Genomic DNA, 12,154 nt, shown 5'->3' with positions numbered 1-12,154 from the left:
ACTAAAAAGTTAATTCAGTGACAGCTCTCAGTTTATAGTAATTTCTGAAATTACTATAGGCAGCCAGATTTGAATCTGTTTGTCAGGTACTTTATCTTTGCCATACGATGCCTTTTTTTGTTTTCATTCAAATACCATATGTTGACAAATCAGAAGATTTATGAAGGTCTAGTCTACAAATTCTATCAGATATCACTGTCAAACTTAGAATCTCCTCAAAACATGCAATCATGCATTTTGAATTCATTATTTTCCATCTAGACTGATTGTCATTATATTTTTATCTTTTAATGCATATTTAATTTTGCAAACAACAGTTTTAAAAAAATCAGCATTTCTATCTTCTAGAACTTATTCCAGTACCTAAATAAGACTTGTTTAATTTATTTCCCTAAAATAAATTATTTATGTTATTTGATAGGCTGCATCTCAAAAGATAATCAAGTAGCCTGCTTTAACAAGCTGCTTTTTTATCCTTTAGCAGACAATTCTGGGCAATTCAGTCATTCATTTATTCTATTACGTATTCATCATGCTGGTAGTATTGCCGATGTCTTTATTTCAGATTACTATTACACAACATGTTAAAGAGATCCATTGACTTCACTGGGAATATTCATACAAAGTTACACATAAACTCATGGATAGCAACGAGGAAATTGTTTCTTAGTTCAGAATGCAAAATGATTCAATCAACCCTCAGAGCAATAAATGGAAGCGAACAGAAATGGCAGTTCTCCACTTTTTTAATCTTTTAGCTCTTCAAATTTTTTCAAATTCATTTAAAAATGTTACATAACAAATTAAGATCTCTGATTTTACCTTTTTCTCTGAAGGGGCTCCCACAAACTGTATGTGTTAGCACAGGGCAAAAGAATAGGCCTTAGAAAAACAACACTAACACCAAGAGCATTTTTGCTATGGCTGCTGAATTTAACAATAAGATATTCGCTGATTTCAGTGGCAGTTGCATTAGGCTGTAGATGATCTCTACTCAGGATGCTCAAGGAGAACAGCACCAATTGTTTGATTTTGTGGTTCCTTTTCTTTGTTTGCTCAGTCTGCTCACAGACTGTTTTCAATAGATGTGCAGTATATAACCAGAAATTCTATATAATGAGCATATAACTATATATGTGCACATAGTTTTTGTAACTATGATGAGGCTTATTTTTCTTTTGATCTACAAATGAGTGCTCTCAACTGATGCTACTGTTAAACACCTTTGGTAAAGTATAAACATAATATTTGAAGCAGGAGATTTAGCTAGTCATCCATTATGGAGGGAATGTAATCCCTGGGCTATTTTATTCATATTCTATATCCTTCAGAAACACTGAATTACACTCTAATAATTCACCAGTAGTTACGGCTAATAATCAAGCACAAGTATTCATTCTTCTTCATCTTGAATAGATTTTGAATCTACAGTCTGATCCCAGCTAATTTCTGTGGACTCCAAGCCTTCTCCACACGTATTACACTATAGGACAGGAGACATCATTGCCATCAGTGGTGACCAGAGCAAGCAAATATTTGCAGTCTTTCTAAGCCATGTTAACTCCTGCTTAGGAGTTGATGGGAGTTTGGACGTGACAGTACTCCCAACTTAGTTAAAGCATTTTAAGTATTTATACATATTCCTCTTCAAGAAAGAGACCAAGAGATGATTTTAACAACCTTTTCCCACAAAGATGAGTTTATTAGATTGACTACTCTTCAGTCTTATTTCAAAGTAGAAAAGCACTAGCCTATTCATACCCTCCAGGTCTTCACACAGGAAACAGAAAAAGAATCAGAGTGCTAAAACACATAGCAGCAAAGCCTAGGAAAGTTCCCAAGCAAAATTTCAGATTTCTTTAAAATTTAATAATGAGAAAAAAATTAATTGGTTTTTGCTATCTTTTATTTACTTCCCATAAAATATCAGCAATATACTTTCAGTCTGTTCTGTTTTGGAATATAGTGCACGGAGATCCATGTAGCCACGCACGCAGACAGAAGGTCCTACAGGGTCCTGAAGAGACCAGACTCCGTACACTGTAATGTAGTGTAAAGGCCTCTGCCTTGACTTGACACATCTTGAACTATGCCTCTGATGCAATGAATGTGGGAGTTCCTTTGAACTAAGTTCAGGGGCCCTGTGGACCTTAGTCACTTGATGACATAATTTTCAGTCAGATAGAATAAATAGTAACAACCAACAAAATTATCATGTATTTAGGAAAAGTTCTCTCTCAAAATTGGCTCAAAGCAGACACCTGAGAGCAACTGAGCAAGTTTTTAATGGTGATCTCTTGAGCAATCAGTAAAAATAACCAGTCAGATCACACAAAATTGAGTGCATACTAACTGTCCAGAGCCAAATTTAATTAAGACTAGTTAAATTTTGCAAAAGCTTTCCACTTTACAGTGTTTGACACAAGTATTTAGAATGTGTACAACAATACATACAACTGCTGACTGTCAGAGGCCTAACCTGAGGAACTATCTTGCCCTCAGTGAATTACTCATTTATGGCTGTGAGAACTTGCCTACAGTGACAAATGGTTTCTGTAATTTTGTTTTGTCCCTATCGATATTTATCTGCTACGAGTAGAACTGGTTGAAATAATTTTGCATGTACATGTATTTGTATACTTGTATTTGACACAGCTCATTAGAATACACGGCATTTCTAGCAGAAGTTGTTTACAATTGCAGAATACTCTCAAATGTGGCATTTGATGGTACTTAGCATCAATGAAATAATAAACGTACACAGGAAGAACAAATAGGTACAACTAAATGAACTCATATTGCTCTCATTTTTAAAGTAATTATTGTTAAACTTCATTGAACATGATAGCTATTCAAATACCAGTGTGACAGGTTCCTTCAAATGCTTGACATAAATGAGTGGATAGCACAAATGAATGCACTCCTGCAACCTTCCTCCCTCATACCTAGAACAATGCAGCCCATTTAGCTGTAAATGCTCCTTGGGTAACTTGTATCCAGCACAACCCCTAATGTGCCATAAATCTAGTAATACATGACTGATTACTCACCTCATCAACCTGAGGATCTTGAGCCTGAGCAGCATTGGGCACTGGGGAATCACAGTCGGGGCTATAATGCTCACAATAGTCATATGCAGCTCTGGGGTCAGCTATAATCAACAGCTGCTGGATCTCACCCTGCAGAAAAGCATATGCAGATTAAATAATAAAAACAACAGTTGTCTACATTTCATCAGAAATACAGAGTTTTCATTCAGAAAACAAAACTAGGCATGTAATACTTAGAAATTACATTAACATTTGTGGTTATAAATAACATATCTACTTAATTTCTGCTGCTATTTGAAAAACATCTTCACTATTGTTCACATGGCAAAACAATGCAAATAAATACCAAATGGACTGGGTGAAAAATTCTGGCTTAAAATGCTGTCTGGTTTGGAGAGGAGAGGGTGGGAAGGTGTAACTCCTGCTCTGTCATTTTCATGCTGTTTGTTTACTTCTTCACTGGGAACCAGTCTAAATTCCTAAGATTTAATTCAGGGCACTTCCTATTACCAGCATGCAGCTCAGCATGCAAGTGATCAACAGTATAATTCTGAGAGTTTGCATCACATCTGTAGTCTCAAAGAAGGGAGAAAATACAATAAAATAAAAAAGGCTGTTAGACATAGTTATTGGAATAAAAAATAATTCAGTAAGCACCATGTAAATACACACTATACAATATGTTCAAATAAAAATTTTAACAGCTAGCTGCTGTTATTTTCATCTCCATTCCCATATATCATGTGTAGAAACAACATCACAGTAAAGAGACCTACTATTACGGATAATAAAAATGGCTCTGCTGAGATTCCCTACAGAGACTTTGTATGTTTATCATATTGCACAGAAAGCTGTCTGGTATCCAGTGCATTTCTTAACATAGTAGTACCATTTAAAAAGCGTTAGGTAAATTCCTGCCAACATTTCCACTATAAATTTTCTTATTCAGGAGCTTCTTATGCTGTCATAAAAATAAGGTTGTTGAAAATTGGCACATGTTCTTGGTCAAAACCCATTAACTTCAATCTCTCACTATCTCCCCAGAAGGGGGGATTTTAAAGCTTTTATATACTTCTAATGTAATTTTATTTCATTTTTACCAAAAATGGGGCAAAGGAAAAACTTTGTCAGTATACCTGTGTATGTTTTGTTTTTAAAGAGAAAATATTTTTACTGATGGAAATATACAGCTGGGAAAATTCACAATTATATCATTATTTCCAAACTTGCTTTATATCTTAACAGTAGCCTTTAACAAATTAACAAAAATGCAGAATATTTTAGAATAGTAAAGAATAATGTCATGCTCTTTCCTTTCAAAAAGAAAACTCGCAGAAAGAAGCAAAAATCCCTCAAACTGAAAAAAAATCAAGCAACTTTCTGCAATTGTCCTAGTTCTACAAGATTTTTTTACTAATTTATTTAATGTAAAATATGAAATACTTCGTTTCTAAGCACATAATGGCTATACATTACAAATCTGTTTTTTACAATACTCTCAACTCATGTTACTTTATAGACTCATGTGTGTCTCATTAATTTAGAGATGGAATATTTTTTTTTAGGCTTCCAGAAACACTGGAAGTTCCCTTGCCAGTGGTTCTGGACTGTCTCTTTTATTTTCCTTAGCTCACTAATACTTCCTGATTTGGACATCTTCCTACAAAACCTGCTATACATACAAAGAAATTCCCCCTTTGATTCCTTACATGACTCCCTCAAGGGTTTGAGTGCTTTGAGAGGTTTTGTGCAGTCATTGTCAGCCTGGACTATGCATGCCGCATCTCCAGCAAAGTGTTTCCAAAGTGCTCTGCCTTTCCTCTTTCACCAGCCAAATTAAAACTAAGTAAGTGAAGCAGAGGAATAAGTTAGAGAGAATTAGCTACTGTAAGACAAAAGAGGTAACTCTTTTGGAGCAACCATTAGAGTTAGATGTGTAGAACCCCTGTCCTTACCCTGATGAGCTCAGGTTATTGTCTTGCTCTATGTCCCTGAACATACATGGCTTTTGGAGATGCCCATACAAATTGTTTTATATACAGTGTGCCAGCTAGCGTGAGTAATGCCAGAACGGCTTCTGAAAATACTGCTGTTTACTATGATATGGTAAGAGATCCCAGGTGGGGGAATATAGTCAGTATTCTGGAGTTTGCTTTGTGCTGATCTTGAATGTCATGGAATTTTGGCACTGGGTTTTGTCGGATTGTGTATTTGCAAGAAGCACTCAGCATGCTGTTACCACTTGGCTTAGATGTCCCTAAATTGGTTAAAGCTGTTCCTGATCCATTGACTGTACTTCCCAGCCCCGCCTGTCTGCCTGTCATGGGTCCACAAAGGGGGAAGCCCTCAGAAGTCTTGCACAGTATAGAGAAATTGCTACTGGCTATTCATGAGCAAGAAGTTTACCGAGGAACTAATTGATTCTACATTTGGCCTCTCAAATGTTAATTTTCCTCTTTTTCCTTCAATATCTGCTATAAAAATATTTCCAGTAAATTATTGTTTTTCTTTTTCTATTTTTTATTTTTATTTTTCTGTCTCTGCTAATTAAATGGCTTCAAGTATTTGTATGTGATATATTGGCGATGTTCTTTCACTATTCAGTGAAGAGCTTTCATTTCAGATCAGGTCAATCATCTCAGCACATGAAATTCCACATACATTATTGCAGATTTCATTATTGTGATTTAGTTATTTTTGGTATTTGTTGGACAAATCTACACTCTTTCTCTTTGAGAATTTTTCACAGAACAATTTCAGTCTTCCCAAACACATTTTTTAATTTTAACTGCTTGACTTTGTAAGACTGAAATAGAATTTATATATAAAGTTATTTGCGAATAAACTACAAATACTTAATCTGGCAACATTTCCTGACCTAGAGCCATAAATTAAGCACTTAATTATATACCTGTACAAATCCCAAGAACTTTAAATGAAAACATGGATAAAGGGAGTCATGGGCTACTAAAAATTCTAATAGTGGTCTCTAAAACAACACTGAGGTATCTAAACATATATGCCTATGTGCATAATATTCTTATATGAAAATTGCAGGAAAAAAGGAAGTCTCACCGGACAGAATGATGAAAGGAAGAGAGGGAGAAAAAAGATGGGGAAGGAGACAGGAGAACAAAATATAATTTACAAATACACCTGAGCATTCTTGAAGTACTCTAAAAAGTACGTAGAGGAAAAAAAAAAAGTACAAAAGGCTTCTGTCTATATAGATTAGTTCTATTTCCTTCCCTGTGAAATTGTCATGACCACCTTTGTTGGGAAAGACTGCTCATGCAATTTCAGAAAGTTAATAGATGATATATAGTGTGTTACACAAGACAAATGTTTGATGTCTCTGCTGAGCCAGCCTTCCACCATGTCAGAGATAAGTGGGATGACAGTAGAAGGCAGAGGCAAAGAACTTGGGGTGAGGTATCAGATATACACAGCCACTTTTTCATCTTATTACTTGTAACAATGTGCATGCTTAACTTGTCCCCAAAAGTGCTAAAAGTCTATTTAGCACTTAAGAAGAAAAAATGTGCTGCCTTATAACAATTTTTTATCCTGGATAACACTTAATACAATGAATTTAAACAGTGTGTATCAGGTATTTAACATTACTGGCATATTAAAGATGAGAAAGCTGAGATCTAGGTCTCTGCTTTACTTGCCCAGAGGTGAAGGGGAACATCCAGCAATGTATTCAAGCATACCTAACATTAAGCATATAAGTGCCGCTTGCATGTAGAATGGGTCAATTTGGAGTCATAATATTTAGTTCGGATCATATATACTTTGAAATAGACATGAAATAGACACTAAGTTGTCAAAGCCAACACATAGCTCACAAAGTCAATGCATAGTTGAGTAATTCATCTCTATATGGGATAAAAACAGTTAAAGTCTATGAAGATTTTAATTCCTCTCTATTTTGGGAATGCACTCATAATTAAAATCAGAGGCTTTTGAATCAGCTTCATGGTTATAAGAAAAAAACAGCCTGAGAATTTTGCCCACCAGTTATGCCTAGCATGAAAACATGGCACAGAAAGATTACTTCTGTAGCACTGTCCAAAAAGATTCTCTACCAAATAAGCTATTCTTTGCAGAATCCTCCAATACTATTAAAAGAAGTTAATCAGATCTGAAGAAACATTTGCTTCTTTGTGGCACGCCCCAGCAAATTTGGAGAACCAGGCTACAGAGCTATGAGAATATGCTCAAATCAGCTGAATGCCTGCCTGCTGGAACAGCTGCACAGACATTCACTCAAATTAACTGTTCTACAACAAGGAACAGCCCAGCTAAGAATGAGAAGTGTGTGGTGAATTCAGTAATTGAAAGTTCCTCTGTGAATCTCACAGACACTTCACAGTGACATTCTAGAATAAAAGAGTTTATATGTATGTACACTTCCAGTATTTGCTGAAAAACACACTTCACTAAGTACTAATACACAAGATGTGGTATCTGCGCTGAAAACATAGCCTCTTGATGGGAAAAGTTTGCAACGCTTTAAAAAAACAATGTTGACTAACAAAAAAAAGAAAATGGACACCCAATTTGCAGGAAAGCAGAAGACTACTAAGCTCTCTTTCCAATTCTACTGACTTTCTCTTGATGAAATTATTGCTTTAGTTAGCCTCATGGTAATAATTGCTATATTTGATTCCACCTTTTTAGAGCCTTTCTTAGATTTCACAGCAGAAATCTGAGTAAGGAAAATCTCCAGTTAAATATGGTGTCAGATTTTCTCAATGACATAAATCATTGAGGGCCCGAGAAGTAAAGAATGAATTATTTTATCATTACAAGCAATAAATGTTAATGGCTGCTTATTATCTTAATTGTGACTTCATAAAAAGTCTTGGATATTATCTCTCTTCTTGAAACATTCTCTTTTCCTTTTAACTATGTAATCTTACTAATTCTTTCTAAATATGGTGCATTAGAGAAATATAACAATAAAGTAGTCCATTTATAGTCTATTTATCAGCCAAAAAGTTTGTATCATTGATAAAAGACCTCTCTACTATCACCTGCCAACATTGTTAAAAAGGTAAAAGTATGAATTCTTACAAGGCTATAAAGGCACTATATGAAGAAATCAGTGCTCAAATTACTTTTTTTTGCAGTAGTTAAAATTTTATGGTCTAGTTCCCTAGTTCTACAAGAACCTCAGACAGTTCAGTTCTAGAGACAGATTTTTGGAATATCTCTTTCACAAGAATCTTAAGAAAACAATAACCCTGGCAGGTGAAAGTGACCTTTGTCCAGGGAATACCAGGTAAGCATTACTTGAGAAGCTCTGCAGAACCCTCTCCACAGAAGCAAACTTCACAAATTAATCAAAGCATTTAAAGAAAAATAAATTTCAAAGAACAAGTGATCTTAGTAGTTGCACAACTAGGATGCTACATAACAATGTGACTGGACCAGAGTTGAGAACTCAAGTTGTAGTTTCTTATTGTAAAATAATGAGATTTTCTAGAATGATTTCATCAGGAGAAAGCTTATTGTTCTTCTTCCAGCTAGAAAAAAAAAAAAAAGAAAAATAATGCAGCAATTACTTAAATGTCTAATTTATATATTAGAGGTTCAGAAAGACTTTCCACAACTAGAGTGGGAGGAATAGTATTAGAAAAATACCATCCTTCTGATTCATATTCTGGATAAAATGAGTACCTTTTATGTGCTTGTAAGGATAATTAGATTTTAAAGATGACTACCTAAATGGTGATAAAAGCCCAACAAAACCAGTAGTAGGCACTACATCAACTCAGGAGAACAAAATCAGTATCTTTCATTTTCACAGGACGGCTAAAGCTTGAGAATTCCAGAGTGGACTCTTCAGTAAATCCGCAGAAACCCTAACCTGTGTGTATGTGCCAACTTTCTCTAATTAGTTATGTGACAGTACAACCATAGACTCCAAAGAACAAAAGTCTAGACAGTCTGGATATTATTACTATAGGATTTAGAAAAACCTGCTGCAGAATTCATTTAATCTTCCTGCAAAGATTTGAGGGACTAAAGAATTCCAGGGGCCTTTAATATAATATTCCATATCCCAGGCCCATTGCATAATATAGCTAGAGAAAGATATTTAAAGCCTGCCAGACTTAAGCACTGTAAAAGCAATAAATTGTGAAAACAGAATTCTGTACAGGTCAAAGTTTCCATAGATATCAATGTCTTGATCCTTTGAAATTCCACGGTTATAGTAGTATTTATTCAGCTTGGTTAAGGAAAAGGTTGATATACCAATTATAATTTTTAACCTTCAAAACAAGGTTATTCACGGGCCAAAGTCTACTGCAATTCTTGGCTGAGAAAGTAGATTTTATTACAATGCCTGCATGTGTACATAACACACACATGCAGACACACACACACGCATGTGACCAAGGACATGCTATTCTCTTGACAGAAGACCCGCAAATCTGTTACGTTGTCACTTATCTTTGAAGTCTCACTTATAGCTGTTCTTTAAAACGTAAATGTTTTACACACAATATTAAATGAGATCATCATATATCCTATTTGTAAAATTTGCTGGAGCTGATGTAACAGGCAGCATTTTTAAGCCCAGGTTGTTACTTTTAAATGTAATTACAAATAGTTTAGTTAAATGACCATTCCTTTGTTTCTTGGGAATATTCCTTGAAAGTGAACTTGAACTCCAACAAATTACCAGTTTTGCTTTTTTTTCCTCCTCACTTCCTGCTTTCAAAAATAACAGGAAAAACAGAATTATTAACTTTTTTTCATCGAGCATAAGTTTGGAAATACTATATAAAAAGAAAAAACACAAATTTTTTTTCAGATAAAAAAAAGACAAACCAAAACAAGCTAAATAGACGGCTTTTATAAAAAAATGCTGGTTTTTTATTAGGTGCCTCTGAAATGGAAAACTTGTTTGCTTTGCTTTTATTTTTCTTATTTCTTTTTTTCCTCCCAGTGCTGGAAGTTGGCCACTGCTCTGGTGTTGATAGCTAGAAGGTTGCTTCTAAATATTTTTGCCTGGAACCTACTGCATTTTTTGGTTTCTGTCCCATTTACATTAAACATTATTTTCTCATCTGACTGACACTAAACATTTAGTGGGTCACTAGCAATTACTAAAAGTGATGTATAATGGGAATCATTTTGGCTACATCTACATTAGCTAGTAGTGCAGCTCAATAGGACAGTATGAAACAGAGGATACTGATGACACATCATTCACACTACATGTCTTTGGGGGAATTTTACTTTGAGCTAGCTTCCCTATTCTACTTTAGCTGTACAGCAATTTTGGTTACTCAGTAAAAGCTTGACCCATTCTGCTACTGCTACTTTCTTCATGGAGTATGCAAACAAATGAATGGCCATTCTGCACTTGCACACTTGGACTTCTCATGCTTACAGAGATATGTGAGGGATGGATACTCATCTGAAGGGATCTGTAAGTTAAATCATACTGCTGTCAAAGTACTATCACTCTATCTTCAACTGCTCACCCAGGCTATTTAAAAGAATTCTATGTTGTATACAAGTGTATGAATGCTTTTTTTCATGAACACAGGTTAAAGCCTAGTATCAAAATCTAAACCCTTTGTTAACAAGGATTACTGCAATGATTTAATCTCATAAACTGTGTGCAGTTAAAGCTTTCATTGGCTTTAACAGAGAGTCTTATATACCTCAGGTTTTGTCTTGTTACACTCATTTACAGCACAGCGCCTAAAAATCATTGTATTGGTCTGACATGTTGGGAGTTTTGAAGGAAGAAGTCTCTATATGGAAATATCTGCATAAAGACTCTGTCAGTTATTAACTTATTATAAAATGCTTATTATAAAAAACTGTTGTATTGTTCACACCAACAGTACTAAATGAGGAGTGACAAATCCTTAAAGCTGGCAAAGAATAAAAAGATCCCTGCTATTTACCAAACATTTAAGCTACAAACATATTTCAATGGATACAATTCAAAATTCTTTTACTAGGTGCCATGTACCAGCACCTGACTAATTTATTCTTTTTTTTTTTTTTTTAATTTTTGTATCCTATTGTAGGATTTGTCTTCTTTGCAGCAAGCACTTACAAACCAGACCTTCTTGCACCATGTATGTGAAAACACAGAAGAGATTAATTTCAAATGACACATGTAAAAGTTTGAGGTATACTGTATCAGTCTTTCATAAACAACCATTTACAGATTAGTCCAACTGATATAAATAGATCCACTTCAGTGAGCAAGTGCTTAGCAGTGTAAATGAAGGTCTCATAATTTGGCAGTTGGTAATAATACAGTTTCTAGGCAGCATAATTTTATTATTTTAAGACATAGTCACTGTTCATAATTTGCTTCTCAAGCATTTGTACGAGTCTGATGTTTAATACTTGCTTGTATTCAGTATCTTGTTTGTGACATCGTATTGATTTCCATATTAATTGAGCATGATATCATAAAATCTCAGATTAGCATTTACATTCATGAATGAGCAGCAGGCAACTCCAAAAAAGAATTTCTGCATATAAAACATGCAACCACCCCCCAAGATATGGAAAATATTTAAGATAATATTTTTTCTTGCATTTAAAGCTAAAACAGAAGATCTTTCTGAGAGCACTACTAAAAAATGCCTCTTAGCTTTAGCACCAGTGGGTAAACTTACCAAGGAATATTATGTTGTTGAATATACAAAATTAGAAAATTAGTTAGTCATTTATCATGCTCTTAGGACACTAATCAGCCCTTTCCTTCTTTCAGTGGTGATCTACCTGATCTCTGGGCAGCCAGTATGCTTACTTACTCAGAAATTACTGATCATCAGCATATGAAATTTACATCACAGCAGTAATGTCAAACTGATTAAAATGTATGCATTTAAAATTTCCCAGTATATGATAACATATTGCTGTGTTAGCAACAGTCAGATTGCCAGAATTAAAACAAAGGTGGGAGAACTGTCAAGAAAACAGAAATTAATATTAGGAACAGGAAAAAGAAAAGGTACTACCCTAGAATTTAATTTAATTAATTTTTTTTTTATTACCAATTTAAAATAACACCATTAGAAACAAAGAAGAATATTTGATTCACTGTGATGTAG

The 12,154-nt window shown here is 34.6% G+C and overlaps 1 protein-coding gene across 1 annotated transcript in view; it reads right to left on the bottom strand.

Annotated features, from left to right (window-relative positions):
- The window catches only part of COL11A1 (collagen type XI alpha 1 chain), a 160,718-nt gene that overhangs the window by 118,192 nt on the left and 30,372 nt on the right, over window positions 1–12,154 (bottom strand). Inside the window, exon 5 of the mRNA XM_074152644.1 lies at window positions 3,051–3,179. Within this exon, the coding sequence (XP_074008745.1) occupies window positions 3,051–3,179 (129 nt within the window). The remainder of the gene's footprint in view (window positions 1–3,050; window positions 3,180–12,154) is intronic.

Source organism: Numenius arquata, chromosome 8 (genome assembly GCF_964106895.1).
Source record: "Numenius arquata chromosome 8, bNumArq3.hap1.1, whole genome shotgun sequence".
Taxonomy (NCBI): domain Eukaryota; kingdom Metazoa; phylum Chordata; class Aves; order Charadriiformes; family Scolopacidae; genus Numenius; species Numenius arquata.
Note: the sequence above shows the minus strand (reverse complement) of the source record. Positions and strands in the feature narration are given on the sequence as shown.